General features: G+C 34.2%; 2 protein-coding genes across 2 annotated transcripts; both read right to left on the bottom strand.

The window, feature by feature from the left end:
- Positions 1 to 4,909: 4,909 nt before the first annotated feature.
- Positions 4,910 to 6,517, bottom strand: LOC130655823 (tigger transposable element-derived protein 4-like). The gene has a single exon (XM_057458628.1). It carries the CDS (start codon positions 6,515 to 6,517, stop codon positions 4,910 to 4,912), a length of 1,608 nt encoding a protein of 535 aa, XP_057314611.1.
- An 838-nt stretch (positions 6,518 to 7,355) lies between these two features.
- LOC130655208 (tetraspanin-17-like) lies at positions 7,356 to 17,231 on the bottom strand. Its single transcript, XM_057457944.1, has 9 exons — positions 17,047 to 17,231; positions 16,244 to 16,435; positions 13,216 to 13,290; positions 12,634 to 12,729; positions 11,693 to 11,806; positions 11,282 to 11,335; positions 10,984 to 11,106; positions 10,019 to 10,106; positions 7,356 to 8,944 (listed from the first exon to the last, which is right to left on the bottom strand). Exons 1-9 carry the CDS (start codon positions 17,146 to 17,148, stop codon positions 8,925 to 8,927), a joined length of 864 nt encoding a protein of 287 aa, XP_057313927.1. The 5' UTR covers positions 17,149 to 17,231; the 3' UTR covers positions 7,356 to 8,924.
- Between the last annotated feature and the right edge of the window lie 271 nt (positions 17,232 to 17,502).

Here is a 17,502-nt window from a genome sequence, read left to right as displayed (position 1 = left end):
CGATTTCTATGACCAAAGACCTATTACCAGTCTGCAAACTGATGCTTGCTCTGACGCTGTTGGTGCCTTTTTTGAGGGTGATTGGTTCTATTCTCATCTAAGGGTAGACCATTCCCCTCTTGCCTCTTTGCATATTAATTTTAAGGAAGCCCTGTGTGTAGTTCTTTCTGCTATTCGCTGGGCTCCCACTTGGCAGAACAAAACTATCCATGTCTTCTGCGATAATACTGCTGCTGTTGCTATGCTTAATAAAGGAACTACCCATCACCCTGTTATGATGGACTATTTACGTCAGTTGTTTTGGTTATCGGCTACCTTCAATTTTCGTTTGAAGGCTTTCCATGTAGCTGGTGCTCAGAATGTCCTTGCTGACGACATATCACGTCTTCATTCAAGACAACACTTATTATCATTTTTGCACTTTTTGCAGCTCAACTCACTAACTTCAGTCTGTGATATGGTTGCCATCAATCATATGTCTGCCTATTCATATTATTTTCTCATTGGTAAGTATACCATCTGTGGTAGCTAATTTTTGTATTCTCCTTCCTCTAGAGTTGCCCCCCTTCGTTTCGGAGTTGGTTCACGACGTTGTCCTTTTTCGGCAGGCCACCTATGCTGAGAATACAAAAAAGAGCTATCGCACGCATCGCAAGGCTTATGAATGTTTTTGTAGCCAGATGTCTTCGCCACTTGTGCCTGCCTCCACAGATTTTTTATGCCTATATATTGCCCATCTGGCTAGGTTTTTACTACCACAATCAGTTTGTATGTATCTAAATTTTGTTGGCCTTCTACATCTTGAGATGGGATATGCTAATCCTCTAACCAACAATTGGACACTATCCACAGTTTTAAAAGGTATGAAGCGTATGCTTGGTGTTCCGGCCAAGCCACGTCTTCCTATTACCACTGCTCTTCTTTTTGGTATTCGTTCTCGCCTTAACCTAAATTGTAGCTTTCATGCTTCATTTTGGGCTGTTTGTTTAGTTTCATTTTTTGGTCTGTTCCGTAAGTCACATTTATTGCCGGCATCTTCTACGATATTTAATCCCCTCAAACAACTAGTTCGGTCTGATTTTACTTTTCATGATGACCATATTCTCGTTCTAGTTAGATGGAGTAAGACCATCCAACTGGGACAGCGCACAATTACTGTTCCACTGGTGGCTATTCCTTCTTCTCCTCTTTGTCCAGTTCGGGCTATTTTGCATGCTTTTTCTCTCACTCCAGGTGTTCTGCCTGATGCTCAAGCCTTTTGTTGGCGCAAATCCTCGATGCTACCCAACTCTATATTGACATATCGGACTTTCATGTCCGTTATGAAAAAAGTGTTGACAGAGTTAGGGTGTTCTACCTCCCAATATGGTACCCACTCGTTTCGCCGTGGGGGGGCCACCTTTGCTTTAGAGGCAGGCGTTCCCCTGGATGTCATATCCTTATTGGGGGACTGGAAATCTGATAGTATGTTTCTTTACCTTCACATGCCCCTTGCTCAGCGGTTTTCTGCCCAACGACTTATGGCATCACACCTTGCATGACATATTTTATTTTATTTTATTTTCTACTACTACTTTGGATTTGGACTCTATGTTTTCACATATTTTACGTTGTGAGCTATGCTATGTATATATATATTTTGTTCACGCTTATTAATATTATATAGAGATGTGTTATTACCTTGGCTTTGTTGTTGCTTATATTATATATGTGTTCTACTTTCATTTCATGCTTGTATATATTTTCAGCTATTACTATATATAAATGTTTTGTAACTTTTGTCCTATCTACAGCAATAGAACTGTACTCTACAATGATGAGTTTTTATGTGTGAGTTTAAGTGACTCATAAATATATATTTATGAGTGTTTAAATGCACACATATATAGATCTTCTTCCTACAGTACTCTGGTTTGTATTGCCCATAGTTAGTTCACCATTTACCTATGTGCCTTTTCTGGTCAGCAGCATATTTTTTGGTCAGCAGTCTTGCTAGTATTTAAGCTGCAGTTGCCTCATGGTTTTCCTTTTCAGTTCTAGCAGTTTTTCTTCCTCCTCCCTCCCTGCTGCTATTATATATACCTCTATGTTTTCACATATTTTACGTTGTGAGCTATGCTATGTATATATATATTTTGTTCACGCTTATTAATATTATATAGAGATGTGTTATTACCTTGGCTTTGTTGTTGCTTATATTATATATGTGTTCTACTTTCATTTCATGCTTGTATATATTTTCAGCTATTACTATATATAAATGTTTTGTAACTTTTGTCCTATCTACAGCAATAGAACTGTACTCTACAATGATGAGTTTTTATGTGTGAGTTTAAGCGCAATTTGAAAGGAACTCGCTATATTATTGTTTTTTTTAATGAAAGCAATTATTTTTGCAAGTTGAGCGTACTCGTACGCTTACATCTGGACTGTACTGTAGTTTGAATAATGGTATTTGTTATTTTTAGAAGGAAAAAAATTGCAAAAATCGGCAGAGCAAAAATGTAAACCTCTCTATATATATTATATAGTTCAACAAACAAAATTAAGAATATGAGGTGATACACAAAGTTGAAGCCTATTTCGGACCTACGTGAGCAAAACAAACTGCAACAAAAAACATGTCAACAAGCTAGGACCTTTATTTTAGGTTGTTGAAGATGGTTGTAGATGGTTGTAGATCGTTGTAGATGGTTTTTAGGTCGTTGTAGGTCATTGTAGATTGTTGTAGAGAATACTCATGACATCATGCATAATTAGTGAATCTTCTTAGTCCAAATTCTAAAGAACCAATCAAGAATTTTTTAAAAAATGTTTAAATTCCTAGACAACCTTTCAAGCTCTTTCATATGAGCTCAACTTGATTTTTCACGGGAGGTAATCTTTAAATAGTTTCCTTATTCATTTAATATTTTTAGTTATTAAAAAACATTTATATAATGTTATAATGTTTTTTTAAACTGGTTTAATTTTAAAAACAAAGCTTTTGCTCAGATCCCTCTGAACTATCTAAAACCATTTTCAACTATTTTTCTGAGTAGCTGCATTGCTGCGTAGCTGCATTGCTGCGTAGCTGAGTTGCTACGTAACTCAGTATCAACGTTGCTGTATTGCTGAGCAGCTACGCTGCTGAGTAGCTGAGCATCTACGTTGCTGTATTGCTGAGCAGCGACGCTGCTGAGTAGCTGAGCATCTACGTTGCTGTATTGCTGGTGTAGCTGCATTGCTGAGTAGCTGCATTGCTGCATAGCTGAGCATCTACGTTGCTGTATTGCTGAGTAGATGCGTTGCTGCGTAGCTGAGCATCTACGTTGCTGTATTGCTGAGTAGGTGCGTTGTTGCATTGCTGAGTTACATAGTGTTATTTTTTTTACGGGGGATATTCTATAGTTCCTCCAATTTAGCTAGCTAGCTAGCTAGCTATATCAGTGTAGTGACATAATGGCAAAATTCTCAAGAAGAAATATTTCGGTCAACAGAACGAAGTGGCAAGATACCTAGCATATTTTTCCTACCACCAAGAAATCGGAATAGTAAAGGTGGGAAAAAATTGTATGGGAGCCAAGAAAGCTCATCATTTGATCCAGGCCCGATCCGAAGATGAGTTGCTGATGATGTACCAAGATCCAGTTTTGTGTACGGCACTTTGGCACCAATATTCAGTTCAATTAAACGGTTGGAACGGGTGTTCCATTCGCGGAGTACGGCTCCGTATAGGCATGCTTATACGGAGTATAACTTCGTAAAGCGACACGTTTACTCCGTATAGACGGAAATGTTAAGTACAAAAAGCTGCAAGCGGCGCAGACAGCTTTGAGATTATAATGCCGACACTAGTTTCACTAGACATCAGCGAATGCAGCATGAGCGTCGAAGTCTAAAGTAAGCATTCTTATTAAAATTTTCACTGGGCTATTTCAGTGTAGAAAATCGTTAGGGCTAAGATAAATTTTAAAAAATGGGGAAACTTTACGAATTCTTTTAGGATATGAAGTAGTTTACTATTTGCATTCTTAGCTTTAGAACTTTGTTTTTATGTTTCTTTATGCAATAAAACTAACCATACAATCAATGACATTTTATTATGCAACTTTAAAGTTGTGTACTTTTATAACGGCCATTGTATACCTTAACTCGTTAACAAAACATTGAATTAGTTCCTACTGAACATGTGCACTAAGCCTGTCACACTCCATATACTAAGCATGTCACACTACTCCGTATACTAAGCACGTCAAACTACTCCGTATAATTCGCATGTTACACTCCGTATATTAAGCATGTCACACTCGGTATAGCATACTTCGTATATGAAGCATGTCACACTTCGTATAGCATACTTCGTATATGAAGCATATTACACTCCGTATACCATACTCCGTGTAGCATACTCCGTATGGCATACACCGTATAGCACATTCTGCATACTCTGCATAGCAAATTCTGCATGATGTAATCTCGGTATCTCACAATCTGTATGCCATAATCCGTTTGCTGCAATCAAACTAATGTTTCCACACTGACTCCGTATAGCAATATACAGTGGAATCCCTCTAAAGCGGACACCATTGGTGCAAAAAAAAGTGTCCGCTTTAGAGGGATGTCCGCTTTATAGGAAGTTGACCAAAAAATTAGTTTTAGACCTAATTTTGACCAAAAAAGCTTTTTTTGTAGTACTGGCGGGTATCATGGGGTGACTTGCAACACTAGGGTAGACGGCAACATCAATAGATTTAGCTTATCGAGCAAAGAACCCAAGTTGGCTGTGTAAAGTAAGTTTAGCAGCTCAAATTTGTCGGTGTTGCAACCAACCTTTAAGTGTTGCTAAGGTTATAAACTAAGAAACCAAGTTATATTACGAAGATATATTTCATTTATCTTATAGGTCTTTCAATACACGTTTTTCTCCCTATTTGAAATAATCTTTGATTGAGGATTGTTTTCTATTTTGAAGCTGAAGTTCCTCAATCTTTTTCGTAATGGTTGACAACATTTCTTGGCATGTATCATCAAAAATAGTAGATCGCTTAATTTTATCAAGCATAGTGATTAGCTCGGTGAAACCAAGCATTTCTTCTTCAACCACGTCTTCACTCTCATCATCATCCTCGGAAATATCTTCGACCTGACATGCCATCTCTGGATTTTTAATTGCGTTAATGCTAGCTTCTCGGATTTGATGTCGCCAATTTATTTCTAATTCGTTAATTCTTGGCTCCGAAGCTGGAACATCGGCGTCAAAATCGATGTATTCTGCAGCAGACATATCTTCAGTTAATTCCTTCACCAGAGCTTCAAATTCCAAGTCATCTTCTTGATCTTCCATCAATTCACTTTCTCCTTGAACTACGCCACATTTCTCGAAACAATTTTTGATGGTCAAGTTGGTTACTTCTTTCCACGCATCTTGAACCCATTGAATAGCCATAAGTATGTCTACGCTCTTGATAATTTCAGTTGCAGATTTATTCTCCTGGATCCTTGCAAGCACGTATTTGACCAGTCTTTTTCTGTACTTCACCTTGAAGTTTTGGATGATCCCCGCATCGAGTGGTTGAAGCCTTGAAGTTGTGTTCTTCGGTAAAAAAATGATTTTGATTTGTGAAAACTGGCCTATCATTGACTCCGGATGACAGGTGGCGTTGTCCAGAAAAAGAATAACTTTTCTGTCCTCAAATAAAAGTTTTCTGTTAAAACGTGCCAGTACAGTTTCCATTACTTGAGATGTCATCCAAGATTTAGGATTTGAAAAGTAGTGAACGTTAGCTGGACGCGATGGATCTTTCAATTTTTTAAAACAACGCGGGACTTTACTCTTCCAGATAACAACAGGCTGGTCGATCTTTTCCCCAGCTGCATTTACAAAAAAAGCGACAGTTAATCTAAGCTTTGACTTTTTCCCACCTTTTGCTTGTTTTCCTTTTTCCACTAACCCTTTGGCCGGTAGAGCTTTAAAAAAACAGCCAGACTCGTCCATGTTCCAAATATTTTCTAGTGAATAACCTTCAACCAATTCTTTGATCCTCTCCATCCAGGAAGTAACCGTTTCTGTAGAAACGTCACCAGCTTCACCAACAATACGACGTTCTTTGACGGAATATGTTGTTTTCCAACGATCCAACCAACCGTCAGAGGCGGAGAAATTATCAAAATCGCTGTTCTGAAGTTTTTCCTTAATTTCCAACGCCTCCTCTTTAAGCATTACACCATTAGGGTAGATGTTAGAAGCGCAACATCTTTTGTACCATTCGAATAAGATCTCATTTATCTTGTGATACTTGCCATGGCGGTTACGTTTTTTTGTTTTCTCACGAAAAATTTCATGTTGTTCACGAATTTTCTTTTCGTCTCTTAAAATATTTGCTGCGGCTGTCTTTCCAATCTTGTAAATGTCTGCTAGTTTTCTACATCCAAGTTCTGGATTTTTTTTGGCGAAATCCAAAAACTTGATCTTATCATCTAATGATAAAGTTTTCTTCGCTAGTTTACCAGCAAGCTGCTGCTTCGACATTGCCATGTTGAATGTGCATTAGAAATTCAAAATTCGAAATTCTTTCCAGTTTAAAATTTTACGCTGCAATGTCTTCACGATTCGAATGCTATTTTAAAGTTAAAGAAGCTGAAGAGAACACAGATATGTCGAACGTTCAACTAAATGAGATGCTCCCAGTACCAATTAATTGGTGTTGAAAAGGCAGTTGAGTGGGCCGAGAAAAATATAAGGAAAGTGTTGGACTCGGTAAATAACAAAACTCAAAGATGTACTAAGTAAAATGGTTTAAATTTTAAGAAAAAGTGACATTTCATCTCGTTATTTTTCCATTGTCCGCTTTATAGGGAGTGTTTATAAGGGAAACTGTGATTTGGTGCAAAGATTTTTGTCCGCTTTATAGAGTGTCCGCTTTATAATCGTCCGCTTTATAGAGATTTTTTTATGAGAGTTTGACCTAAATTCTGCCGGTGCAAAAATTTTTGTCCGCTTTAGAGGGCTGTCCGCTTTATAGGGTGTCCGCTTTAGGGGGATTCCACTGTACTTCTTATGTTTTTATGATGGATAAAAAAGTAGAAAAATGACGTACTTGTCTTTTTAACTTGTTCTTTATAGTGATTATTTTTTATTTTTTTTCGGAAATAGCTTTAAACAGTCACATAATATTGCAATATTTCACTTTAAGAACATTTGTTGGCAGACTCCGTATAGCTAAACCAAACAGTATTACTCCGTATAGAAACCACACTCCGTTCGCCACATGGGTACAAAACGTACAGAAACGGCAGAGGAGGATGGTCCTCAAAAACAATCCGTGTCACTTTGACTCTGTGTCGCAAACGACAATTTGAGGGAAATAAAAACATTGTGTATGTAACACATATTATATATTTCCACATCATACAAGCAACATACACCGCCCTGTACATATATGTTTTAAAACTGTGTATTAATTTATAAAAGTTTATTTTTTGAATTTCCTTGTAAAATAGTAAAAGGTTTTAAGTAGAAATACTAGACTTCTTCCAAAACTAAGTAAAAATAGAAAAATGACTGAAAAGTGGTTTACAATAGTTGGTGGTCAGGTCTGGTAAGACCCGGTTATCACCTGCTTTTGTGCTAATTTTCCAGATAAGAGTCAGGACTTACTGGTCTATAATGTAGTAACCAAATTTTAACATTTCCTGAAAAATAATAGTTAAAACTAACGACTTCGAATTTGTTCGAGGGTTGGAAAAAACATATTTATTACAAGTAGAGGCAAAAAGAAAAAATAAGAAATTAACAAAATTCACGAAAGAAAGGATTCTAGCACCCTTTACCAACGACACATGAATCACTTGAACTACATAAAAACAAAGCCAAAACAAAGTAAACAAATTAAAGTAGACGAAACAAAACGTACACAAAACCATCTTGTTTCTAAATTTTCGAGAAAAAAAGTTTATCCCGTAAAAAAGTTAAACACCGTGAAGTTTTACGACATACGGGAAAAACTGGATTTCCTTTTCAAAAATACTGCTAATTATTCATCGGTTGAGAGTATTTCAAAGGGAAATTAAAATTAGAAAAACGTTTCAAAATAGTGGTGCCTGCCATTTATTCAAATATATTATAAGCTACTGCAAACACCATTATTAAAAATTTCAATTAACCGTTTCCCCAATAAAAAACACATAACGTAAATCTCTGATAAACTGAGGCTATGTTAACATGAAACTAGATTTTAATGCAAAATAAGCTTTTAGTCAGTACCTTGTTTGTTTGTTTGTTTGTTTGTTTGTTTGTTTGAAAATAAAATAACGCTCTGAAAAGAGCAAAATAACTACAACAAAATATTTTACATATGCATACAAATTGATAGTATATAGCTATATATACACATTTATATAAAATCACTTTATCTGATAAATTAGGTGCTGCAGCCCTTGCAAAGCATGCATGTTACCCGTTTCAATTTCCGATACAAGCGGATCACGATTAGACAGATGCGTCAGAAAAAAAACAAGACACAGAATCGAAACCCTGCATGTAAGAATATCATTAGTTTGAGAGGTTCATCCTTCTTAATTCTTTTTACTTAGAAATTGATATTATTACTACTGTTCTTTCCACATATGCATCAATATGAAACAGTGTAAAATTGTGCTTTGCAAAGAGTAAACAAATCATAAAATTCTCTTTCTTTTCTAAGAACAAAACAGAACACAAATCAAGCTTCCTAGTTCATCCGTAACTTACATGTTTATAAATGTCTCTCAAATAATTGCAAATCTATTACAAAAAAAATAGAACAAATACCACCATCTCCCTAATAAAAATTTTTTTTTATCTTATCGAAAAGTGCATAAAACTTTTTTATCAAAACAGAAAAAAATCACACGAATTTTTTTGTTTAAATTACATGAATTGTTTTTGACAATTACGCGCGTCGTTAATGGTATGCTTGATTACCTAAAAACAAAAGAAGAAATATTTAAAGTTTAATAGCACTGTACAAGGCAAAATACTTCTAAATAAAACATTCTTAGGAACCCTGGAAAATAACAAGTTAGCTTAAATAATATCTCGATAAATACAATCCCGGTCAAAAATAATGGCAGTAAACCCCTTTTACACGTGTAGCAAGAGCAAGATAAGTACAAAGCCCCCTTTCCCCCAGTATCAATGTTCAAAAGCTGTGCTAACACGTTTCCAAACATTGATAATGGGGGAGAGGGGGGTAGGAAATTATTATACTGCACTTTTTGTAGCTTACTGCCAATATATTTTGACCGGGATTGTAGCAACTATGCGGCAAATAGACGTCGTTGATTAGGGTTAACACATTAACTTTATGTTTTTAACTATCAAAACAAACAAAACAAAGAAATGTCAAAGCTTTTCAGATGATTTTCCTGGATATATATGTCAGACATTCGGTTACTTCTAAAGTAATTATCAATTTGTAAAAGTTTGTCTACAATAATAGCACCAATTCAAATTAACTTATCTTCCAGAGAACTGCACTGCACTATCTTTCAAAAACGCTACTTGAAAAAAAATCTTTAAGAGACGGCATGTGTCGGCCCAATCTCCGGGATGCAAAATGCGCACGCGTCTTCAATACTCTCCCAGCTCTCAATAGTAATAAATGCAACATGATCTCAGGGTGCTTGTCGGTTATCCCTCGCTCTCTGCCTTTTCTTCTTTCAGGTAATTAGCACTAATTTTTGCGAGTAACATTAAGCAAGTAATAATCTTCGTGAAGATTGTCTGCAAAAATTTTAGGGGGTAGTTATTAACTTTTAAATGTTATCAAATATAGGTAAAATTCGTGTTTTCTTTCGTAGAAATTAAATCTCGCAAACGGTATCTTTACAGATTTTCCGTGGTACATAGTTTTGCAAATTTGGCCATAGCCTTTAAAAGACTAATACCCGCGAAATTTATTATCATTAATGCAGACCTAGCCTTCAGAGAAGAGTTTCTAAAGAAATATATAAGATGCTTATAAACACGAAATTCAGTAAGAATGATATAACATACTTGTGCCAGGATAGGACACCGTATTCCAATTCGCTTTCTGTCTTCTAATTCCATCCACCAAATGATGTGCCAAGCCGGTTGTTATAAGCTGAAAATTAGAAAAGCGTGGCAAGGATAAATTGAAAAAGTGAAGGTATAACGACCAATAACTCTGAGCCGTCAAATATGTTTTGTTCGCAAACCTTGTAAAATCTATGTGTGTATGTTTAAATTTTGTACACATGAATGAAACGATATCACTGCTGCCCTAGTGGTAAGTTTTAAACCTATCTGTAATAAGCCCACACATATTTGCTCTTGCAGCATAAACACGCGCTAATTGTTGTCATAAGTTGCTATCAACAACGGCAACGACATCTCAAATAACGGGTTAACAACAACGGCAACGACATCTCAAATAACGGGTTAACAACAACAGCAACGACATCTCAAATAACGGGTTAACAACACCGGCAACGACATCTCAAATAACGGGTTAACAACACCGGCAACGACATCTCAAATAACGGGTTAACAACACCGGCAACGACATCTCAAATAACGGGTTAACAAGAACGGCAACGATATCTCAAATAACGGGTTAACAACAACGGCAACGACATCTCAAATAACGGGTTAACAACAATGGCAACGACATCTCAAATAGCAGGTTAAAACTAAAGCTAAATTATGCCAACATTTTTTTTCTATAAAATTTTGGTTTAGTGAGGCATTTTTACTTCTTTGCACGTTTAGCCTTAAAATTGTTTTAACAATTAAGAATTACCTATATTTGAAGTTACTTTAAAAAAGTTATTAATAAAGACTTTTGTAAATTTTGAAGAGGGTTATACGGTTTATAAAATTTCACAAAGATAGGGAAAATTAAAATGAATATATTAAGGGATGATTGAAGGATGTTTATATCAAGTTGAGGTACATAGAGAAGGCTAATGATACATTAAAATGCTAAGACATCCACTCACTTGCAATAATACCATTGCACCTCCAACACAAACAAGAAGAATCAGGTTATCTTCACTAAGGAAATATTTGATAGTAGCATCAACACACCCGTCAACGTAAATCGTGGTTCTTTTCTTCGATGTCTGCAAAAAACATTTATTTTTAAAAAATAATTGAGATATGCTTTGAAGATATTTTCAGTGAATACAACATAAAAGGACTTGGGATAAATAAGGATTTTTTTATGAAAACCTGCAGCACGTTCAGAGCCAGGAGTGCTCCTTCAGTGAATATGATATAAAAGGAATAAAAACTCACGTTCTCTTCCAACCTCATACCATAACCACATTGTGTGTTGATATCTTGCCCATACTATGTAAAAAACATTAGTGTAACTTTACAGAACATTGGTCATACGGTTTAAAGCATTTAAAACTTTGTGATATTTTCCTGGAATTAACCAATAACAATATTGTAATAGCTATGGTTTACAATGACAGCATATTTTATGAATTTGTATAGTTTATCTTGGTGTAAAAAACACGCAGTTAAAAAGGTTGTATTAGCAGAAAGATCTATCAGTAGATCATCTAATAATAAAATCTTTTTAATATAGGGAAAATCAAAGTTCTCCTGATGATGTTCTAAAATGTACCGTATTACTTGTGGTGTTACATTTTAATAACAGAATTATTCCATATTTTAGCTTTATGCACCATTAACTCTTACGTTTCTGCAGCATGAATATGGTACCCCACAACTTTCCGGAGATGCCTTGGTTGAACAGTTGAAGTAGATGTTCGCATCCCAATCGTTTACATTCTGGATGCCACAGCATTTCATCTAGATGTACAATGAATGCAATTACTTTTATTAGCTACCTTAAGTTGATTAAGTTTTTGAAAGATCCCAAAATATGTGTATTGCAAAAATTAATTTTTTTGCGAACCACTCATGTCGAGATATTTAGAAGATTCTTTTTCGCGAATGAACCATATTATGGTTGTTTGCGAAGACTTATATTCACAAATTACATTGCCGCAATTTTGAATTGTTTCAGGCCTATTTTAGAACTACACAAAGAAAACTTACCAAGAAAAAACTAAAGTTTTGCAAAGTTAATTTCAGTGGAAAAGTCACTCCTAGTAATTTCGCGAAGGTTTATTTTTGCAAATTGATCTTTTCTGGAATTTTTGTGGAGACAAAATTTTCGCGAATGTAGATAAAATTAACAAATTAATATTCGCGAAAAAATAACCAATTTAAGGTACCTAAGGATGAGGTATTATTTTTAAAGAAATAAAATTCAAAGCATGTCTAGAACATGTTGGTGAATTCATAAACATAATATATCAACACATTCTTTTTCTGCTAAGGGTTTTATACACCCATATAATTTAGCAAGATTGCTTGTTTCTTAGAACGCTACAGTGTGCTACTTTCGCAAAACAAAATTTAAAAAAGGGAAAACAGTAGATTTCTTGTTATTCAAACATATTGACATATTCTTCCAAAGCTAAGGTATAGATTAGAAGGTTTATCAATAACACAATTTCAGGATTCGATCCTCAGTATGTTAACAATTTTATGAAATAACAAAACTACTTTCCAATCAGGTGCAGGTTTTTATTAAAGAAAAACACTGTTTAGACAGACAATTTTGTCCTTACAGTTTCCTGGACCCAATCGATGATCGATTGCAAATCTGGATCGTCTCTGTATTTTGGGATTGTTTCTTTCAAAACCTCTTCAACGTTTCTCCTTACCTGAAAAAAAAATAACAGAATTGTTACATCAATCGATAACTAAGACAAGAGGAGATACATAAGTATATTTCTTTATTTGATATTAATGGAAACATGAAACTTAAATGTTGTTAAACTTTTAAAACAACTTTGAGATTTTTAAATAGATAAAAATCAGCATCCTGTAGAAGGCCTGTAACTAAATAAACCAAAGTATTATGCAAAAAAATTCTTAACAACCTTATGTATGTTTTTATTCATTTTTAATACAAAATTTGGTATTAATAGTGTTTTTTATTTAACTTTAATATTGGTAGTATTAATTCAGATTAAAATATTTTTTTAAATTACTATTCTAAAACATATAAAACAAAAAAATGTTGAAAATATTAAAATCTTTTACTATAGAAAGAAAATGAAATCATATATAAATTTGGTTTTAATTATTAATCTCCTGAAAAAATGAGGAAGCAAAAAATGAAATGATACCAGTAATAGTAAACATACCCTCTTCCTGTCAAGATACACATATATAACAAGTGCTACTTCAAGTAACAATAAAATGTCAATTGTATATTCGAACTAAAAAACAGAAACAAAACTTATTATTACGTTTTACATATTTAGGATAGCCTCTTCAGTTCCTATTGGCACTTTATCAAATGATAGTTTTTCATGGTAATCAATGTTAACAATATTATATAGAAGATTTTTTAAAAAATATGCTAGGTTTTATTTAGCTAAAACAGCCGCCCGCCATTGTAGGAGTTAGATATAAAATCATTCCAGTGCTTTGTTTTTTCGTACTTTTATTCTTGAAAATACAATTTTCTTAACAATGGGCAATACTGCTCCATATCGACCCGTCGTCAAGAGTGCTAAGCCAATTAGAATGCCTGAAAACAAAAGATCTTATCATCATATAGTTCCAAACCTGAACAAGGGCTAAAATTGAAGAACATAAACTTTCAGTCAATGTCGGGAGACACATGCGATCGCATGTGCACGTGCAGGCACACATGCAAAATTGTTGAGATGAGCGATATATCGCATGTGCAAATTGTTACTTGTATGATTTTTCACCTTGGGCTAGGCCTGTCATAAATTCGATGTATTGATCTCCTAAGACAATGAAAAATGGAAATGGAGTAAAAGTCCCATTGACCTACCTTTCCGATGGTGTACTTTGTTAAATTAATAGTTCACTGTTAACTGGCTGTCTATGTTTTGAGATGAACTCATTAGGAAGTATGTTGTGTGCGTCCTATTTACAAACTGAGGGTCTGTGTTTGAGGTTATTGAGACATTAAGTTCAGTTGAAAATATATAGAGTAGCGTTCACACGCGTTTTTACTGCTTCTAAATACAACACAGGGCATCATTAAGTTGTATATCAGAGAAGTCGCTGGTGACATGCTTCGAAAATGCTTGTCACAGGCACAGTTCAACATGAAGCCGAACTGTACAGGAGACTCAATTGTTAGAGTCTTTGCAGAACATCTCTCTTCACAAAACTGAGGGCAGTGCTGACTTGTTGCCTGCTGTGTCTTGTGGGAGAGAAAACTTTCAGACTTCTTTTTAATACGATATACAATTTTTCACAATGTTTTCTTTCTTATTTTGTTTTTGTGAGTTGAATTCAGGAAATAATCGATCCACAGTTTCGAATGAAATAAACCACTCCTCAATTACCGTGTGCATTCCCATGTGCAGATCTGGTTTCTTTTAGGATAAGGAACTCAAGAAAAATGTATGCCAGTTTTCAACTTTCGCCAGAGAAAATGTGATATAAAATTCACTACAAGGACTTTAATATCACAAAGAATAATATGAGATCATCTAAAAAGTTTATTTCCAAAAAAATGGTAGTAGAAACCAGGTTTTAATACGTTAACGGTTGCAAAATTCAATGAAAATGAAATGTAACTCCTTGGAGAATAGCGCATGTGGTTCTTTCGATAATTCAAATATAGAATATCTATTTTATGGAAATTTTGTATCGGCAAATTATCTTGGGGTCAAAGCCTCCGTAATTTGGAGAAAGATATTTCTCTATAAAGAAGTGGAATATCCAAATATTTGTATTTTGGCTGAAATTATCCTCCCTATCTAGTTCCAACTCAACCGTAGAACGAGCATTCAGCTTGTTGAGGCTGTTGCTAAGCGATCAACGTTTAAGAATGAGCCATGAAACAATGGAAGGTTTGCTTGTCATAAATATAAATGATAAATTGTGGAATGACAGCGAGAAAGTATCATAAAACTTGCCGCAATAACTTCCAGTCGACTCAAAGGAAAAAAGTGATGGATGGAACACCAGTGAAGCAGTTGCGCATTAAGGAATCTGACGAATCTTCGGATAGTGACGGGACCATTTACCTCTCTGATTCTGATTTCGAAGGAAGCAGCATGGATGGAGTGTAAATCTCTGTTTATTTGTTGTAAACACTTATTAAAAAAATATTCTTTGCACATACAGATTGACGTCATAGCCCTATTGTTAATCATTTCTTATTTTTTTGCTTCTGTTGTACTCACTAAATTCAACTTAGAAATTATACACAGAAGTTACTTTGGTAATGTTAGGCCACTATCACCAATCTAAAGTAGATTGAGATATCTTTGAATACGAAAAAAGATGAACCCCCTGTTCTGTTCAATACATAAGCAAAGCAGTAGTTCGTAATATCATTACATTGAGTATTTTAAAACGGGGTATATATATCTTTGAAAATAAATGGTTTATCGTGCTACTTTTGTATATCGTAGAGATTTTCAAAATGAGACTTAAAACACAAGCCTGAAGTCCAGGATGATATATTCCTCAAACTTCTCATCCAGAATGTAAGCAAATTTGTTGAGTATCATGCACATGATAAATAACTTATGTTCAATAAAAATTCACTCTCACTGTTTACAACACTAAAAAAAATCGCTCGTCATAGCACGTCTATATTCAACTACACGTGCGAATAGAAGCACATGCACTAAAATATTCCTGATACAGACTGAACTTTGGAATAAGAAAATGTTTATTAAATGGTTAAGATGCTTAAAATTACTTGAAAATCTACTTTAATTGGAAATTCGCGAAATTTTTAGGATAAACTTTCCCAAATAAAGAAATTCGGAAAATTTCGCGAGATTAACTTTCGTGAATGAAGAAACCCGCAAATTTTTGCGAGAATTTTTCAGTTAAAAAAAACTTCAAAATTCTTAGCATAATATAAAATGTTAAAATTTTGTTTCTTGAAATAGAATTTATAAGTATTTTGTGCATTTTTGGTGAAAAATCATAAAATAGCGTACTGGATAAACTTTCGCGAATGAAGAAATTCAGAAACTTTTGTGAGATAAAGTTTCGCAAATGAAGAAACTTACATATTTTCTCGAGATAAACTTCGCGAATTTGCGAAAGTTTATCTCGCAAAAGTTTCTCCAATTAAAGTAATATGAAATTTTAAAATTAAAATATTAAAAGTGGTAACCCCTATAGTGTTTTAAAGTCTTTATTGTAGACACTGAAGCTACTTACTGTTCTTAGTAAGGCAATGTTTTCTCTCAAAGATCCAATACAACCTATAAAGGCCAATGTAAAGACTATAGATCCAATGATAATAAATATATTTGCTGGATCCATAAACCAAGGAAGTGTGTCTCCTATTCCACCATAGGCCTTTTCTGTTTTTGCATATACACCCACACCAATCATAATGGCACCAATGATCTAAATTATAGGTTGCATTTCATGAAAAAATTTTAAGGACACTGAATGCTTTTTAGCACTAGGCACAATTTTTCAAAAAGATTTAAAGTAAGTGTGTAAAAACATCTCCTTAAATAATGAACAGAATATTTTTTGAAGCATTAAATAAACAGTTACCAACATTTTTATTAACCTCTTATTTACTTACTCTTTATCTCTTATTAAGGTCCCCTTTTTTTTGTTTTGGTTTATTTAATGCACATTTCTACTGAATAAGGCATTATTTTTAAATGACTAAAATTTGTCTCATTTTTGATTTAGTCAAGAAATTTTTGTATTTTTGAACATGTGGTTTACAGATCAATGAAATACCAAAAAAAAACTTGGTTGCAAATATAAGTCAAAAATCTGTTCTTTAGAGAACAGATGTTTTCGACCTTTAATTAAATATATTGTTACAGTCCTTGTGGCTAGCATGGTTTCAAACCTTTGTTTTACTAATGGTTATAGCTGCAAATAATCTATAGCCATTATAAAGGTGTTTAAAGAAGCTACATTAATATAAATCTAACTTGTTATTTTTATGGGAGATTTTAATATAAGTATAAAATAAAAAAAGAAATATTACTTACCCAAAATAAAACGTTCAGGGAGAACAGTACATATTTGATCGTCAAACTTACTTCAGACGGACCAGATTTTCTCCGCTCTAATTGTTGATGGTCAACAGGCATTTTTTCTACTTTTCTATTTTTTTTTTGAAATATTTACACAATGTTTATGCTAGGATGAAAAAAATACAATGTAGTAGTAGTATTTATTTGCTGCTATATATATTGTACAGTATATAATATATAAATATATAAATGTATATAAAGTTGTATGTTACAATACAAGCTATAGCAGTCAGGAGACCGACCACTAGCAAAAGCTAATCTAAGGAGGCCACCTTTAGGTATGATTTCAAAACTATTATGCATTTTTGTTGGGGGATAGTGCCATGCCATGCAGAGAAATGTTGAACATAATTTAAAATCACATGGTATATATTTTCATAAGAAAAAATTCTTGAATCTTCAGAGTTTAGC

The sequence above is a fragment of the Hydractinia symbiolongicarpus genome, chromosome 8, assembly GCF_029227915.1.
Source record: "Hydractinia symbiolongicarpus strain clone_291-10 chromosome 8, HSymV2.1, whole genome shotgun sequence".
NCBI lineage: Eukaryota > Metazoa > Cnidaria > Hydrozoa > Anthoathecata > Hydractiniidae > Hydractinia > Hydractinia symbiolongicarpus.
This window is presented reverse-complemented; position numbering and strand designations above follow the sequence as displayed.

What these genes read in the sequence shown, in the direction of transcription:
- LOC130655208 (XM_057457944.1), bottom strand. Translation starts at nt 17,148, where the DNA reads ATGCCTGTTGACCATCAACAATTAGAGCGGAGAAAATCTGGTCCGTCT. An exon ending in GTATGAGGTTGGAAGAGAAC is followed by an intron (nt 11,107 to 11,281) that starts GTGAGTTTTTAT and finishes TGTTTTTTGCAG; the next exon opens with ACATCGAAGAAAAGAACCAC. An exon ending in GTGCAATGGTATTATTGCAA is followed by an intron (nt 10,107 to 10,983) that starts GTGAGTGGATGT and finishes TCTAATTTTCAG; the next exon opens with CTTATAACAACCGGCTTGGC.
- LOC130655823 (XM_057458628.1), bottom strand. Translation starts at nt 6,517, where the DNA reads ATGGCAATGTCGAAGCAGCAGCTTGCTGGTAAACTAGCGAAGAAAACT.